The following is an 18452-nucleotide window of genomic DNA, read 5'->3' as shown; positions in this document are numbered from 1 at the left end:
ACCATTCTACTCTCTACTTCTGTGAGTTTGAATTTTTAGATTCCACATATAAGTGATATCATCTGGTATAGACTTTCTCTGCCTGGCTTATTTCACTCAGCATAATGTCCTCTAGATTCATCCATGTTGCACAAATGACACAATTCTGTTCTTTTAAGGCCAAATAGTATTGCATTGTATACGTACAACATATTTTCTTTATCCATTCACCTGATGATGGACACTTAGGATGATTCCATAACTTGGCTATTGGGAATAATGCTGCAAAGAACATGGGAGTGCAAACATCTCTTCAATATACTGATTTCGATTCTTTCGGATATGTACCCAGAAGTAGGATTGCTAGATTATATGGAAATTCCATTTTTGTTTTTTTGCAGAACTTCCATACTGTTTTCCAAAATGGCTGTACTAACTTACATTCCCACCAACAGTGTAGAAAGGCTCCCTTTTCTCCAAATCCTTACCAACACCTGTTATCTTTCATCTTTTTAATAACAGCCATTCTAACAGGTATGAGGTGATATCTCATTGTGTTTTAATTTTCATTTCCATGACGATTAGTGATGTTGAGTGTTTTTTCACATATCTGTTGGCCTTTTGTATGTTTTCTTTTGAGAAATATCTATGCAGGTCCTTTGCCCATTTTTTAATAGGGTTGTTTTCTTGCTATTGAGTAATTTGAGTTTCTCATACAGTCATGTGTTACTTAATGATGGATACATTCTGAGAAATGATTGATAGGTGATTTTGTCATTGTGCAAACATCGCAGAGTGTATTGACATAAACGTAGATAGCATAGCACACTATATACCAAGGCTATATAGTATAGCCATTATAATCGTGTAATAATCTCATGTATATGCAGTCTGTTGTTGACTGAAATATCATTATGCAACATGACTATTATTTTTTAGATGAGCCCCTTATCTGATGTATGATTTGCAAGTATTTTCTCCCAATCTGTGGACTGTCTCTTCACTCTATTGACTGTTTCCTTTGCTATGCAGGTTTTTAGTTTGGTGCAGTCCCATTTGTCTATATTTGCTTTGTTCTGTATTTTTTTTGTGAAGTAACTAGTCAAACCTTTTGCCCATTTTTTATCAGCTTGTTTTCTTATTGAGTTGTGAGTGTTCTTCATATATTTTGGATACAAGTCCCTTAATATACATGTTTTGAAAATATTTTTCCCAATCTATAACTTCTCTATTTTCTTAGAAGTGCCTTTTTTCCAAGTGGTGTTAATTTTAATGAAGTCCAACTTATCCATTTTCTTTCTAAGTCTTACAATTTGTCTCCCATTTAAGAATCATTGCCTAACCCAAGTACACTAAGATTTTCTCCTGTGTTTTCTTCAAGAAGTTTTATGATTTTAGCTTTTGCATCTGGAATTACAATCCATTTTCAGTATATTGGGAAGTTAAAATTTTTTTTAAAAAGATCCATTTTTCAGTTAAGTTTTTGTATTCAGTATGAGATAAGGGTTATAATCTTTAACATATGGCTATCAATTTATTCCAGCACATTTAGTGAAAAAATTGGCTTGTCTACATTAAACTGGCTTGGCTCCTTTGCTGAAAATTAACTGACTGTATATGTATGTTCTATTTTTGGACTTTTTATTCTGTTTCATTGACCTATATGTCTAAATTTACACCAATACCACAGAGTCCTGATTACTGAAACTTTATAGTAAGTCTTAAAATAAGGTAGCTTAAGTCCTGCAACTTTGTTCTCCTTTTCAGAATTGCTTTGGCTTTTTCAGGTCCATTGTGTTTCCATTTCAATTCTAGAACTAGCTTGTCAATCTCAACAATGACAACAAAAAAATCCTGGAATTTTGATTGGGATTGCTTTGAATCTATAGAACAATTTGGGGAGAACTTACATCTTAACAATAGTGAGTCTTTGGATCCATAAACATGACAGATCTATTTGTGAAGTTGTTTCTCTCAGCAACGTTTTGTAGGTTTCACCGAACATACCTGGCAAGTTTTGTTAAACTTTTCAAGTATTTCATTTCTTATGCTAACAGGAGAATATAAGTATGACTTTTTTTTTTTAACAGCTTTTTGGAAATAGAGTTGACATAACAATAAACTGAATTTATTTTAAAGTGTGTAATTTCGTATGCTGTGACATTTGTGTACACCAGTAAAACCATCACCCCAATTAAGATAATATACATATCCACTTCCCCTAAAAGTTTTTTTGTGCCCCTTTGTTTTTCTTCCCTCCTGTCCTTCAGAGCCTGACCCTCCCCACCCCTTCTCCAGGTAACCACTGATCTTTCTATCACTATGGAGTAGTTTGCATTTTCTAGAATTTTATATGTATGGAATCACAAAGTATGTTCTCCTTTTCATCTTGCCTCATTAACTCAGTGTAATTATTTTGAAAAATATCCATGTTGTTGCATGTATCCATAGCTTATTCTTATTTACTGCTGAGTTGTATTCTACTGTATGGATATGCAACAATTTGTTTACCCATTCAGTTGTTGATGGACATCGTTTTTTCTTTCCTCTAGTTTTAAGTTATTACAAATAAAAGCTTCTATGAATATTAGTGTACAAGTATTTGTTGTAGAGCTATGTTCTTACTTCTCCAGGGTAAATCCCTATGGGAAGAATGGCTAGGTCATATGGTAAGTGTATATTTAACATTTTAAATTCCAAACCATTTTCCAAAATGGCTGTGCATCCAGATTATGGATCACGGTAAAGTGGAAGGGCATGCAGGCTAGAATAGTGTTTCATATCTTTTACATGCATGCAGATAATGGAAATTTATTCATTCTGAGTAACTGCTGAATGCCGCAAACTGGGTTAAGCATAGAGGATACTGCAATGAACAAGACAGCCATGGTTCCTGTCCTAGGGTGCTTATGTTCTAGAAGAAAACACTGACATAAACAACATTGTTCACAATTAATTATTTGCTTATAAAGAGGTACAGAGTGCTCTTAACCGAACCGAGACTGGGGACTCTCTGAAAGCTTCTTTGAGACAGCAACATCCAAGCTGAGTGTTAAAGGATGAATAGGAATTAACAAGGTAGAGAAAATCCTAACTGGCTATGATAAGTGCCACACAGAAGTAGTTGTGGGTTCCAAAATTTATCAGTCAAGCCTGCTCTGAATTCCTGCATGAAAATTAATCCTACGCTTTGGTATAAAAAACAGGATATAGGAGCACCACCATCTTCCATCTTCTGAATCAATACTAAAGAGTACCCTCTTCAGGAGAGAAATGTCCCTTCTGAATAATAAAAACAACCATCTCTCTCATGAATCACAGTAGAATCATAAATGGAATAATGAAAATAATAGTAGTAGTCGTGATAATAATGGTAGCAGCAGCTAACACGGCATGTGTAAAGGACATAACCAGAGAGTGTACTTACTGAACAGTCTCCATGTGGTATTGACTATGTAATTTTATCCAAGGCACATCATAACCCCATGAAGTATATTCTCATTGCCATTTTACATGAGAATAAACTAGAATCCAGAGAGATTAAATAGCTTGTCCATTGTTATAAACTGGTCACTGGCAGAGCAGCAGTTTGGACCAAAAGCTATCCTAACTTATGCATAATATTGATTATTATGCAAGAAATAATTCTGCAAAGGCCCTAAAGCACCAATGTTAGGGGTATCTGAAAAATGTATTTGCCTTAGCAAAATGATTTAGTAACAGACAAACAATATGCTGATGGCTCTAAGTACTATATTTAAGGACTAGTGGTCTCTGACAAATGTCATTCAGGGTAAAATCCTTAGGGAAGATGGCATAATGTCAGACAAAATTGGATTTAAATCCCAACTCTTCCACTTACTAGCTGTGTGACTTTAAGCAAGATATCTAATCATGTTTAGTCCCAGTACAGAATGAGGAAAACAATACTTGTCTTGCATGTTTGGAGAAAGATAATAAATAATGTATGTGAACACTCAGGACATTGACAGGAACATAGTAAGTTATATACAGAAGGTAGTTAGGAACGTGTTCCTTCCACAGCATCTGGAGAAGATTCTGACTAATAGAAGTGAGGCAGCTTCCTGATCTCACTCCTCTAATTTGCAATTCCTTCTTTAGAGGTAATACGAAATCAAACACAAGCGATCAGAGGAGAGAGGTAAAGATTTAAGTTCGATCTCCCTAAGTTTTGCACTTCCTCTCTTTAACATATTCTCTGTTGCTTGAAACAGACTCAAGGTTGAAAGAGACCCCAGGTTTCAATATTCATGAGATCCAAAGGTTTCAACTCAAGGTTGAAAGAAATCCCAGGAATACATTCAGTCCACCTTTCTTTTTTTATTAGACTTCCTTTTAGACCAATTGGCGATACCAAAGAGGTAGTACTCTCTCTGTTTTGGCCATATCATTCTAAGCATTCCCTTTTACACCTCACTTTTGATACAAAAATAAACACACGAATAGACTTTGAAGCCATTACATGCAAGAAAGAAAGAAAACACTGGCAGAAAAAAATTAGTCTTTTTTGCCATCACTTGGCTAGAGAAACAAGTAGGCAATTTGCTTTTTAAAAATTGGGAATGATAGTATACTAAATATCATCCAACATCCTAGATGTGATGATGTAAAAGTCATCTCCTATGAATGAAAATAAATCCAAAAAGGTGAATGTATGTTTTATTAGCTATTCTCATGCCTTTCATTGGTCAATAACTATATCAACCAGGGTATCATACATCAATCTACTTCATAATTTCACTCAAATGGAGTTATTTTTTTTAAAAAAAAACCTGGGAAAACTTGAGCTTTTAATTTTTGGTGGTGGTGATGGTGCTAGTTGTGGGCGATGGATTCCTATTTCTTCCCCTTAAAATCCACTTCAATTTAAGGATTTAAAAATAAATTTCTATAATAAGTATAAGCACCAAATATGGCTTCATTTAATGTAATTTCATGATTTCTTAAGAACTCTAGATTCAAAAAATCCTGGGTTAGCTAAAGAAAATGGTTATTTCTCTTCCCAAAGCAAGGTGACCAGAGGGGATAAATTTCACCACTTCCCTATGCCAGCTGCAGCTAATTGATTTGCACACTTTGTTGTACTTATGTCTGATACCACCTTTACGCCCCCGGCCGCAGGCCTCTGCCTGTCGCCGTCATGCATCTCACGTACATCCTCCCTGACAGGGCCCATCAATTCCTACTGCTTTTCACCAGGCCTGGCTCTGGCACTTTCCCCTGGGGAGACCTTTATTGGTCTCCATACTTAACCCCTGAACCCAGCCTAATCCATCAGCTACACTGAGTGAACAGCGACAGAGAATGTTTCTCCCTGAAGACAGGCGGCCAGCCTCTCCACTTAAAACTCAGGAAGACAGCCACGACATGGTCTGCTTTCTGTTTGTCAGTGTCGCCAGTTTCTTCACTTACTGATGTTTTTACTGCTGTGGTGACCAGCGGCTTGAAGTGATATTCAAGGAGACATCAATTAAGCGTTTGTTAAATGCTATAGATGCTCTTTTGAAAATGTCCCCTGGGACTCTCCTTGGGAGTCCCCAAACCAGTGAAGGGCACAGTTGTCATTTTGGAGTAGGGTTTCCCCAAGGTTTTGAAGAATAGCTTCATAACCCACACCCTTATGCATAGCTTTTGGACTCTACTGGGAGATTTAAGAAATTATGACTTTAGAGAATAAAGTATAAGAAGTATAATACTCTTTTTTAGGAAAAACAAGCAATAATAGACAGTAAATATTAAACAGATACATATACTGTTTAAAACCTGCTTACCTCATAACCAAACTGCAGTTCATCAGAGGTCAGCATAATGATATCATCATCGATGGCCAGAACAGCCTCTGTCTCGATTTCATCATAAGGGAAAAAACGGTTACTCAACTTATTTTCAGCAGTCCTCACAACTTTCAATGGAACCCGGATTTTAGGCCAGAGAGAATCTGGAAAAAGAAAAAAACAAGGTATTTACTACTCTCCTAACTTTTGTGAAGAGATAAAGTGGTGAAAGCATCCTATACAAATGAGAAAGAAGAATCAACTTATATCCATGGCTCTCATCAAATCTAAAGGTATAACTATGCAAGTGGAGATTCTGACAGATGCATTTTTATTATAATGAAAATGTATATACATATATGCACTCATATACACACATATATATATTTCTATCCTCTCTAAATCCTACAACACTACTAGTTCTCAATACTATCTTAACTAGAAATAAATTGGTTTCAACTCACAATGAAGAGGCAGAGAAGCAAAATGACTTGACCAAGGTCACAAGGACAGGAAGAAAAATACAGCCTGGATGGCCTCATTCTCGGGACCATGGCATTAACATCAGAACTCTACTCACTCTGGTAAGTGCTCTGCAAAACAATTTCTGGTAGGTGCACCCCAGCTCAAAACTTGTCTGCAGCTGTGCTAGGAAATACAGTGCTGTGCTGAGATGTCCACCCCAGTGTGCCCACCTTCATAATGCTATCACGAACAGCTATCTGTGCTGCTAAAATCTGCCTATCTCAAAAGTATGTTTCACTGAGTGAGTGTAGCTTTCTTAGTGTTTTATCCCCTCCCCACCCGCCGACTCACTAGGTTTGGTTTTTCATCATGACCAATTTACAGAGTATATATCAAATTTCTAGGTCCAATTATGTGGGATTTTCTAGTATACTTAAACATCAACCCATGACGTGCCTTACATTTTTTCCCATTCTGCTTTGAAGTGATTGAGGTGATTCAACCACAGGTCCTTTATTTTAAATGTTACATTTAGCATAGCATGAAATTCATACTTTTTGATACAGTATTCACATCCATAGCTCTCAGGGTTCTTTACAGAGGGCAGCTTGTTCTTCACACAGCATTTGTCAAATAAGAATAGGAAAGCTAGGTATCTTACTGCTTTGAAAAAGTCCATCATGTAATTGTGGTAAAATCTAGGTTTTATGGGTTTTAAAGTCCCAAAATGCCTGTGGTCCATCCAAAGTCATCATATTGAAGAAGTATGACAGATCACAGTCAGAAGGGAAAAATGCTGTCTTAACTGACTGTAGATAAAATAGCTTACTTCTGCATATTTTACAATATAACCATATAACACATTGTTGGGTGCTCCCAGGGTCTTGGAAGGGGCCTGGACAAGTGAGAGGTAGGTAAAGAAAATATTCAGTGTTAAATAGACACAGAGCTTAAGAAAAAGTGGCCTACTCCTAAAGAAGAATGTTTGGGAAAGGGGTAACTGAATACTAAAGAAATAATCCTGTGGGCTGCTGCCTTTTAATCAATAACAACAGTTAATTATAGTTTCAATACTGGTACATAATCAATATCTTTGTAATACATGCATGGACACATGACTAAGAGATTGGAGACCTGAGAGAGAGAGGGGAGAGAGAGAGAGAGAGAGAGAGAGAGAGAGAGAGAGAGAGAGAGAGAGAGAGAGAGAGAGAGAAGGGGGCCTTTATTAAGTAAGTAATATACGCCAGATACCCTATTGATACATTATCATTCAATCCTCCTAACAACCCTAAGGTGTAGAAACTATTTACAAAGTAGTATTTACATGGCTCAGAGAAGTTAAGTAACTTGCCCAGTGATACACAGCTAATAAATGATAAGGCTAATATTTGAACCTAAATCCATTTAGCATCAAAGACCAAATAGGACCTGTATCATTGCAGCCTGAGAATCCTATGTTTTTCTCAATCTGGAACAAATCCATGAAAGTTTGATGACTTTCTCCAGCCATCATCTTATTCTTCCTTGCTTCTTACTCTCTTTTTAAGATAAATAAAATCCCTGTCATAAATCTAATATTTCCAAATCCTTATAAAACATGAGTAAATTATAATATCTAAAATGAAGGAGGTTATAGCCCTACTTACTAGACCAGTCATTCTCAAACTTTTTGGTCTCAGGATCCCTTTATGCTCTTAAAATTATTGAGAATCCCGAAGAGGTTCTGTTTGTATCACACACACACACACACACACACTTTCTCTCTCATTTACTCACATTTACTGTAGTAGAATTAAGACTGAGGAAATTTTAAAACACAAGAACACACAAGCACACATTCCATTAGCCATTAGAGTAATGACATCTCATATCACACAGACTCTGGAAAACCCCACTGCATACTGTGAGAGAATAAGAGTGGGAAACGGAAATAATGGCTTAGTATTATTACGAAAATAATTTCAAGCTCCCAGACCCCCTGAGAGGATCTCAGGGATGCCCAGGGTACCTGGCTCACACTTTAAGAATGGCTGTGCCAGACTCTGTGTTCAGATTTGGGTACCACAATATAAGAGAAGTACCAAAAAACTTGGAAAATAGCATGGAAGGAGTAATGAGGATAGCGTAGGCATCTGAATCTAGGATTTCTATAGAATCCTTTAAGAAACTAACTAAGTATACCAGTTATCAACTCATTGCCTCTCAGCTTCAAATTCATGGCCTTATTTGTGATACTGGAACTGGACCGTGTGAACATTTCTCCTTTGCCAGCTGGCACAATGTTAAGCTTTGTCAGTAGGGGGCACTGAAGGGCCACTGCAGGAGGAAGGGGGCTTTTCTTCCTGGTTCTGGTGTGCCTTTTCTACTCTTTGCTCCTGCAGTATTTGGTGGGCAGCAGGCAGTGGAACTTACTTCCAGCAGGTTTAAGTGGCACCCCTGGGGACAGCTTCCCAGTAGGTTCTGCAGCATCCCAACCAGCTTCCCGGTGAATTTAATAGCATCCCTGTAGGCAGCTTCCCAGCAAGTTCTGTGGATGCCCTTATCAGCAACTTGGCCGAGATTCTCCACACGGGAGATCCAGGTGAGCTCCACTGAAGCCTTAGCCTGTTTCTCAGCAAGTTCAATAATGTCCCGTGAGCAGCTTCCTGTTGGATTCTGTGGGTATCCAAGGGGATGGTTGGTTTCCTGCTCATCAGCGTTGGCCTGTGGCATCTCAGCAAATCTCATCATCCAGAGGGCTACACCTGTCCTCTCTTCAACAAGGTCTGGATCTCAGACCTAATTGGGGAAGTGGCTCTCTCAACTTTGTTTCCTGTAATCTTTCGATTCCTCTTTACCCTTTAGTAGAGAAATCCTGTTACTAGTTAAAAGTTCCTCTTATTAAATTTTTCCCATTAAAATTACTGTGTGGTTTCTGTCTCCTAACTGAACCTTGACTAATATGCTAGGGATATCAGAAAGGTTATCAGATGAAAAGGCAATTGTTCTCTATGGCCTCTACAGTTAGAACCATGACCAACGGCTGGGTGAAAGTTACAGGGAAATTGATTTAGACTCAAAGTAGGTAAGAACTTCCTGACGGTATAAACTGTTTTAAGATGAAATGAAATGCCTTCGGCAACACAATGTGCCCTTTTACTTGAAATGCACTCACTTAGGTCAAATTTCTACTTGACATCAGGTGAGAGACTAAACAAGATGTCTCCAAGGTCCTAAGATTCCATGAAGCAGCAACATACCAAAGAAAGAACAGTCTTTGGAAGCAGTTTCAGATCGCAGGTCTACCACGTACTAGCCACGTGACCTTGAACAAGTCAATCACTTTGAACCTGCTTCTTCGACTATGAAGAAGGAATACCACTATCATCCCCACACGACTGACTGTGAAAATGAATGTGAATGCTTTAGCAGCACAGTGCCCAGCACATGGTGGACATTCACCAAATGTTAAATGTGCTGTCCCTTGAAAGTCTGCCTATTTACAGAACCAGAGGATTTTCTGAACCTTCGGTAAGTGGTGGCAAAGTGGTACATTTTAGATCTGGTACATCACACTGACAATCCAGTGACATGCCCCCAGCTCACGCCTTCCTTGTCCCCTTTTAGATAAGAAGAATCCCTGCCACTAATCCTCTAGAAATGAGAACATTTCTCACACTAACCAAAGAAAAGAACATGTAACTTTTGCCATATTAATTCCATAAGGCAATAAACAGCTCCTCTTTTTCCACCCTGTATAAAAATTGGGCTAGATGCTCTGGTTAAGTATGAACCTGCATCTACACTGAATGGAATCTGGACTTTCACTTGGGGAGTGTGTACACAACATTCAACCCACAGACAGCTTTCCACGTTCCTCATATACGTATATCCAAAGAATTACTCTTGACAATGTCCAGAAATAACTAACTTGTCCCTGTAAAGTCTTTGAGGGGGAAGTTTCAGAAAGTGATGAAGGCCAAGGAGGATGACAGAGGGTGCAGATAGAAATGTAGAATAAATCATGGCTTTTTTAGAAATATAATTACTTTTCCCTGTCCTGAGTTAGGTCTGGGTAGCCAAAAGTCAGCTTTGGCAAAAGGAGTCTCCATTTCAATGACTGGCTGTCTGTGTACCATTGCTAGCACAAGACAGGACTCTAAGCAGAATTCCCAGTTTCTTGTCTTCACTAGTTCAAATGAATTAGGCCTCCTCCATGAAGGGGAAGTAGCACTCTCTCAGGCTTCAGCTCCCTTCTGTGGAGGGGAAGGACGAGAGGGCAGCAATCAAAAAATAAGCATCATAATGACAGCCTGCCCTCAAGGTGGACAATCCTGATATGGAATTCTGATTTTAGAAAGGTTATCTTAAAAAAATTAGGACCGGAGCAGTACCGGGAGAAGGGAGCATAAGGTAGTAAAGAATTTACGTAAGAAAGAAAAGAAGTTTTTTCTTCTCATTAGTATTTTCAAAATAATAGATGTGTTTTTCTCTCTTTGAGTCCCTGTCAAGGGTCTAGTTCTTCTGCACAATGCCAAATCAGAGAACTGCCAAAGCATAATGATTCTCCTACAACTAAATGGAAATCTAAATAGACACAGTGGGGCTTAGTCCAAAGGGTATGAGCTTTGGATCCAGAGAGACCTGTGTTTATTTCTAACTCTGCCATTTGCAGCTTTGTGATTTAGGCAAATTACTCTTGTAATCTGAGTTTCACTTTTCTTATTTTTGTAAAATGGGGATAATAACAGCTTCCTTGCAGGCCTGTCATAAGGACTAGAGATACTACGTGTAGAGCATTTAGCACAATTCCTATTCTTAAGATATAAAAGGTATACAATAAATGGTTATAATAACATTGTATCATTATCATATTCACAAACGGATTCTTGTAAAATCCCATGAACTTCACTTCTCTACTGATAACCTGAAGAGGTCTAGACAGAAGGATATGGGGATGGCCCGTTAGGATGCAGAAGCAAACAGAGTCATAGCTAGAAATCTTCAAGCCCTAACGCTATTGCTTAGCCTAGATGGGGTCTCTTTTCCTTATTCCTTTAAGTTCTGAATGGAACAGCATGCCCTTGTATCTTGTGTCCCATCCTGTTAATCCATAGCAGGAAAAATAGAAGTGTCACCATTTTTTTTTTTTTTGGCAGCTGGCCAGTACAGGGATCAAACCCTGGACCTTGGTATTATCAGCACCACACTCCAATCAACTAAGCTAACTGGCCGTCCTGAAACCTTTCATTCACACAACGCAACCTGAAAAATAAGATTTTTCAAACACATTGCTGAATTTATGAAAAACAACCAAACAGTTGCACCAGGTGAGCTTCACAGTGTGAGCTTTAATCTAGCTCCAAGGAGAAAAAGAACTCATTGTGTCAAGGGTATTTTTTTAAAAAGTATATTGATTAACAGTTTTCTCCATGTTGAATGCCAAGAGAGATGTGAGCAAAGAGAATTTCTCTCCAACTTGGCAAAGGTACTGCAAAATATTCAGGCTGACTGAAGATGACTCCAAGCCCATCCAGCCAATAACTGTCATAAACAAAACCACAGATCCACAAAATAAATGATCAGATTGTCTCCATACAAACCTTGAGCCTGCTTCAGAAGTGCCCGAGCTGCTCAGTGCACAGCTAGTCCCCATGCCAGGGAACTGCTCCTTCTAGTCCCCTGTTGCCTCTTCTGCATTGACCACCCTGACATGCTCATGCTCAGCCAACCCCACCCTGCCTACTAAGGGCCATGAAAGGCACAAACTGAAGATGGGGGGAGGGGGCAAGAGGGGCTCCTGATGTCAGTTCAAATTTAAAACTAAAATCCGTTAAAATAGAAAGCTGAGTTACATCTATCTGAAACATACAGTGCAAGAGCTTCCTCCAGACTGAGGCCAAGGGCCAAGGCAAATAACCTCTATATACATCAAGTTTGAAAACTGAAGAACTGGGGAGGGGGAAGGCAGCAGCCTGCCTTTTTTTCTGACAGAGCTCAAAACCAATGTGATGAAAGCTCACTGGAAATTTCTATTGCCTAGTCTAAGTATTTACTTAAACTTCAAACCCAGCAATTTAGACTTAAATGTAACCAAAAGAAAAAAGTATTTGGTTGGATTGTAGAATTTAAAAAAAAAAAAAAAAAGTGGAAGGGGGGTAGATTTGTGCCTACACTAATCCTACCAGCAGCAGACATGTTAACCACAATATTTATTTTAGTAAATGTACAGAAAGGGAAAAACATCACTTTCACCTCTAATATTTCAAAGCCTTAGACTTGCTTTTTTTTTTTTTTTTTTAAATATATATGTTACTAATGCTGTACATGAAAAATCAGATGCATTTGTTGGCATGAGGACCAGAGCTGACAGCCTCATTTAACAACTGAAAAACACCCCACAGAAGATTAAACATGGTTCATGTTCTCCCCAAACAACCACATCATCAGAGCCAGGGCACTGACCTAAAAACCACCATTAGAGAAAAGCTGGTCCAGTCACTACACGTGTCAAAATTAGGACCTCATCAGTTAAGGGCTCTCCTTCCTCCCTAGAGCCAAAATATTTTTAAAATAAACAAAACTCTTGGTCATAAAATTAACCACTACATTTTAGTAGGGTCTACCAAAAATTAAAACTGAACATTCAGCTCCAAAACCTGGGCTCCTGCTACTGCCTTTAGTCACGCCAGTGCAGAGGCTTAGACCAAGAAGGAAGAAAAAGATTTCTCCTTTCTCATGGCTTGTACTGATATCCGCCCAAAAGAATTGGCTCAAATTCACAATGAAAAGTTCACCTTATGCCCAAAGTAGCTTATCAGGGTTTGTAAGGAGAAGCCTCTTTGGCATTTGGCACCAGAGTTTGCAACTCTGCCTTTATAGGCAGGATTGTAGGAGGGGCTGAGAGGCTCTCCCTGAACACCGGTGGCCTTTGTATGCAGGAGCAAAAGCAGGCCTGTGAAGGTAGCGTGACACAACAGGCTGTTCCAGATCCAACGAGGGGTCACAGCCTCCCTTCTTAAAACATGGCTCACCCTTTACAAATGAAGGGACTGATCAGCAATGCACTACCACCCAATTCACTTCACTCTGGGGAAAGGCCACCAGTATCAACAAATCCAAGTCAATTGGCAGAGGCCCTCTCCAATCTGCCCCTCTACACAGCTCTTTTTAACTCTACCTTTTCCTTCCTTTCTGTCATTCTCTTCTTCCCTTCCTAGAGGATGCCACACCTTCTTCTTCTACTCCTTTCCTTCTCCTTTATTAGGAGTTGAACAAGCAAAACAAAAATCCAGAAAACTGCTCATGTTATAGTGTTGAGAGCGAGAGAAAACTTGGCATTAAAAAAAACCAAAATAGTTATGCTTATGCTTCAGGGCATAATATGGGACCTTCATTTAAATATCTATTTTATTTACTTTAACTGTGGCTCCTTAAATCTAAAAAGAAGTATATCATTCTTTCAGAAAACAAAAATCCCACAAAGTAGAATTATTTAAATGTCTCAGGAGCTAAAGAATTTTCTAGAGGCAAATTCTGATTTGGCTACTAGAGACAGAAATATGGTGTTCTTCCAGCCTAGACTATAGATCTCCTACTGGTAGTTTCCAGCGTTGACTAGCCCAACTTCGGTATATTCAATTAAAAGGGACTAGCCATAAAAAGTGCAGATACTACTGTCAAGCAATAAACTAGACCTTATCGGTGACAGTGGTGCACATTACAAACTTCAAACTCATTCCTTGCTCTAATCCATCAGAAACTTCCTGGCTTTAATAGGCTATAAATGGCAGGAGCTTTGAAGTCCCTGGGATTAGGATCAGTAATAGACAGACTCAATGAGAAACTAAATGCAGGTGGAACATACTCTATGACTCCTGAATTAAAAACAAATCCAATTAATCAAACAGTCCTCAACCCTAGCTTCCAGCCAGCAGCTTACAGCAGTGGCCAAGGCAAAGAACAAGCGATTAAGGATGAACCAATGGGAGCTTCAGCGGTTGCTCACTTGAAGGATCTGACTCCAAGTCTGGACAGGGTGTGCTTCGCTGCTGACTTTCCCAGAGGTGAGACCATCCTTTCCTTCCCCCCACCATCCTTTATTTTTTTGGAGGAGAGCACAGTATTAGAGCAGAGATAAGGAAGGAGAAAACTAATACCTTTTAAACTGAGTTTTCATGTAAACAAATCAGCTGAGATGGCTGAGGGAAGCTGAGATCTGTTTTCCCAAGCTGATAGCCTTTGATCCTGTTGATTCCTAAGCCCCTAAACACTTGTGGTTAGAGTATGCCAGGGCTTGGAGTTAAATGGCCCACCCTAGAACAAGAATGACATGATTCGGAAAATTGGGGTCGTGCTGACTCAGAAATGGCAGTGTTGGTTAACAAAGCAGGAAAATTCATTTAAAACAAAGGATGTGAATAATTTGGCCATCCAAAATCAATCCAGCCAAGAGCTGCACTAAAGCCCAAACCAGGCCTCTCCTGAACACACCACTTCCTCACTCTTCTTACCTTCTGGAGGGTTTTTATTCTGATTATTCCAGACAACTAGCAGCTTGGACAGACTGGGCACTTTGGACACTTCAGTGATGACCCGGAAGAGGCTCTCCACTCTGTCATAGGTGAGGACAATGGCGGTGAACCCTTGAGACTGTGGTGGGATCAGCGGGAGGAAGAGTGGGTTGCTCACGCTGCCCCACTTCTGCAAGAGGACAAATTAACGTGGGTCAGAGAAGGAGCTTTAACAATGGGTCTGGCCCAACACTATCAGTAAACCCAAACATGGCAGGCTTGGTGGCTTTTACCATGGCCAATCCAAGAGCTAAGCAAGAGTTCAAAGTCTTCCCTTCCTCAAAATTTGCATGGATTCCCTTTAATTAAGTTTGGCTCTGATACCACTAAAAAAAGAAGCAGAGAATTTATGCAGCTGAGAAGAGATTTCCAGTTAAACATGACAGATTAAAAATATGCATTTATCTCTATTCCCTCCCCAAACCCTCTACAATGGCAGTTGATGAATAAAACACTATACATGTACAATGACAAAGAGATGGGAGAAGAGAGGACAGCTGATGAGCTGTATTAACATATTTCTGAAAGAGTGAAAGGGCTAGAGAGGGGTAACAGCGCATGCATGTGAGAGTGGAGACCCACGTGCCTACCAAGAAAGGAGCCAAGAAAGGCCAATGAGCACCACCTGGGGAACCCCAAAGGCTCAGGATTAAACTCACCAGAACTGTGTGAAGGAAGAAGAGGGGTAGGGCTAAAAACAGGAGGACTGGATATACCTCAGGACAAGGAGCAGGTAGAGACCTAGATTCACAAACCCTCCCTCACCCCAGCCAGCCAGGAACCCACTTTGCTCCCCTCACCCTGCTGAAGAAGGGAAGTTTATTCTCAGAGGAAACAGAAGCCCTAGACATGGAAACACAGGCACAGTTGAGAGGAAAAGATAGGTTAAAAATCTACATTCTGAATGCTGAGCCCTGCTGCCTTCTCCCTGCTTCAGTTCCCAAAGGGTTGGCAGCCATGTGGCCAGCTTGACATCCCACCATCTTACATAGAGCCCTCCAGGCATAAGCTGGCCCTCACACAAAGAACTCTGATCAGCTTTTTAGTGCATGCCTCTTAATCATGAACAGATTCTAGAAACACAGACATTTCAAGAGCATCTTCAGCATGAACGACAGAAACCAAAGGAACAAAGGAAAAAAGGAACTCAGAGGAAAAAGAGACAATAGAAGAAGCAGAAGGAAATTAAAACAACATCAACAACAAATTATATCCTCAGGGAGATAAGATTTTTCATCCATGAAATAAGAATGAATTGCTATTTTTATTTAAAAAGATCTATCAAGGAACACAAAGAACTCTTGGACCTTAAAGACACAGTAGTTTAAAATTTTTTTCAAAAGGCAGGATTGAAAGATAAAGATGATAAAATATTCCAGACTGGTGAACAAAAAGACAGAAATGAAAGATAGGACAGAAAAGATGAGACAATCCAGGAGGTCCAACACCCATTTAATAGGAGGTTCTAAAAATGAAAACACAGAATATGGAAGAAATGAATGTATCAAAGAAATTAAACAAGTTCTCAGTAAAGAAGACATGAGAGGCATAAATTTTCAGATTGCAAGGGACCAATAAGTAGCCAACACAGTGAATTCAAAAAATAAAAAAGGGAAAAATAAAAAACAAAGCAAAATAACAAAATAATTCACTGTACAATTCTTAAAATTTCTCTGTAAGTTTAAATTTTTAAAAAATAAAGTTTCAAAAGTAATGAAATTCAATTTCATTGCTACCATGAAAATATCAAAAAATTTAAATTCAGCAATGTAAGCAAAAATATTTTCATACTGATAATAGAAAAATTATTAACATGTTCTTACATTTTTAAAAGCTTTACTGGTCTACAATTTATATACCATATCACCCACTTAAAGTATATGATGGTTTTGGTATATTACATTGCTAATTTTTAAAAACTATGGTAAAATATATATAATATGAAATTTGCCATTTTAACCATTTTTAAGTGTACAATCAGTGCATTAATTACATTCACATTCATATGGTATCATGTGAAAAGCCCAGGACCAAACTCCCTCTCTGCTAGAGGGTGGCTGAATATGAAATGTCCTATCTCTTATTCTGGCTGCCTTACACCTCCCTAAAGTCTTTCATACTCTGGACTCCCAAGGTCCCCTTATCAATCTCATCCATATCACTGATGGACAACCATCACTACATATATGACACAGCTGTTTGCCAGATGTAACAGTGTGGGATAGGAAATGTACACAAACACATGGAATACACATGGGATGGGAACTCGAGGAGACTCAATGCGATTCCTGAAGTTCTAATGTAATCAGGATATTAAAGCCAAAATGTACACAACATGCCATAATTGGATTCCACAGCTGAGAGACATAATAGCAAAGGTTATCTTCTCAATGATGACCTTCTGTTTCCATGACACCATGCACTGACATTAAGCTGGAGCCTTAGGAATGTGCTTGGATTTTGGTATTTGTACTCTAGCATCCAATTATATTTCTAGGAATCCTTTGGAGTTTTCTACCCCAAAGCCTATTCTTCACCTCTTCTTGACATTTATGGGAACTGAAGTCAGTAAGTAGCCCTATGCATAAGTCACAATCCCCAAGAAATAGTTCATGGTCTATCTGCCATCACCCTCCTCAATCTACTTACCTACTCTTCCCAACACAATACTAATGCCCACTTGAAAAACACCATTTTAAATAGAAAACAAAAAAGATTTTGTTTAAAGAAGTGTGTAAATAATTTAATGTGTGATATTAAAACAGTCAGTTTTTACTGAGCACTTACTAAGTGCTAGGCACTGTGCTTTACATGTATTATCTCATTTTAGACTCTCAGCAACCCCCAAGATAGATCTGGTTATTGTTCTCATCTACAGATGATGAAACTGTAGGATTGGAAGGAGCAAATGATGTTCAAGGCCATATGACCTGTGACAGAACTGGGATATAGCGCAGGCGGCCTGCCTTCAGACAGCTGCTGGTGATGGTGCACAGCCCTTCCCCACACTCTCCTACAAACTGACCAAATCCGGGGCAAGCATCACCATTTTATAGACTTTGGAAAGTGAAGTGAGGGGAACTCCAGAGTTCACTACTTCTTGCTCTTCTCCAAGACAAAAATACTGAAAGTTCTTGACCCTTGTTAATCAAACCTGAGCCAATAAGCAAGAATCTACCCCAAACACTATGATTTCAGAGAGTACATGAAATAAAAACACACCAAATATATATAACACTGACACAAAGTGAGCACATAAATTTAGAAAGGTAAATACACCACTAACAGAAGGAAAAACTATTAAATCGCCAACAAAATGAGGTCTGTTCGTTGGGAGAAGCGGGGAGAATGCCAACACACTTAAATGCCTTTATGACACAGAGCGAAGACAAAAATTCCCTAAGGCATGAAAAGCTTGGTTTCAGAAAATGAATGCTTTGGAATTTAAACAGAGGTAGCCTACTCCAAGGCATCACAGTTCTATTTTGAGGTGCTGCCAGGGAGAGGGAACCAGAGTCTCTGGCAAGACAACAGATCTGGTCTCATCGTATGCCAACTCCATTTGGGAAGTGGATGGCTAGGGATGGAGGGAGGACAGAAAGGAATGGTTGGCTGGGAAGCAGACAGTGACTTTTCTTGTTGTGCAGTTTTTCCACACCAC

The 18452-nt window shown here is 39.0% G+C and overlaps 1 protein-coding gene across 2 annotated transcripts in view; it reads right to left on the bottom strand.

The window, feature by feature from the left end:
• The window catches only part of EXT2 (exostosin glycosyltransferase 2), a 151101-nt gene that overhangs the window by 44946 nt on the left and 87703 nt on the right, over window positions 1-18452 (bottom strand). For both annotated transcript variants that reach the window (XR_010023370.1, XM_063093088.1), the window contains exons 9-10: window positions 14732-14921; window positions 5772-5938 (exon numbers count right to left, since the gene is read on the bottom strand). Coding sequence is in view for 1 of the 2 variants with exons in the window: in XM_063093088.1 (XP_062949158.1) it covers window positions 5772-5938; window positions 14732-14921 (357 nt within the window). In the remaining variant the exon portion in view is untranslated. The remainder of the gene's footprint in view (window positions 1-5771; window positions 5939-14731; window positions 14922-18452) is intronic.

Source organism: Cynocephalus volans, chromosome 4 (assembly GCF_027409185.1).
Source record: "Cynocephalus volans isolate mCynVol1 chromosome 4, mCynVol1.pri, whole genome shotgun sequence".
Lineage (NCBI taxonomy): Eukaryota > Metazoa > Chordata > Mammalia > Dermoptera > Cynocephalidae > Cynocephalus > Cynocephalus volans.
Note: the sequence above shows the minus strand (reverse complement) of the source record. Positions and strands in the feature narration are given on the sequence as shown.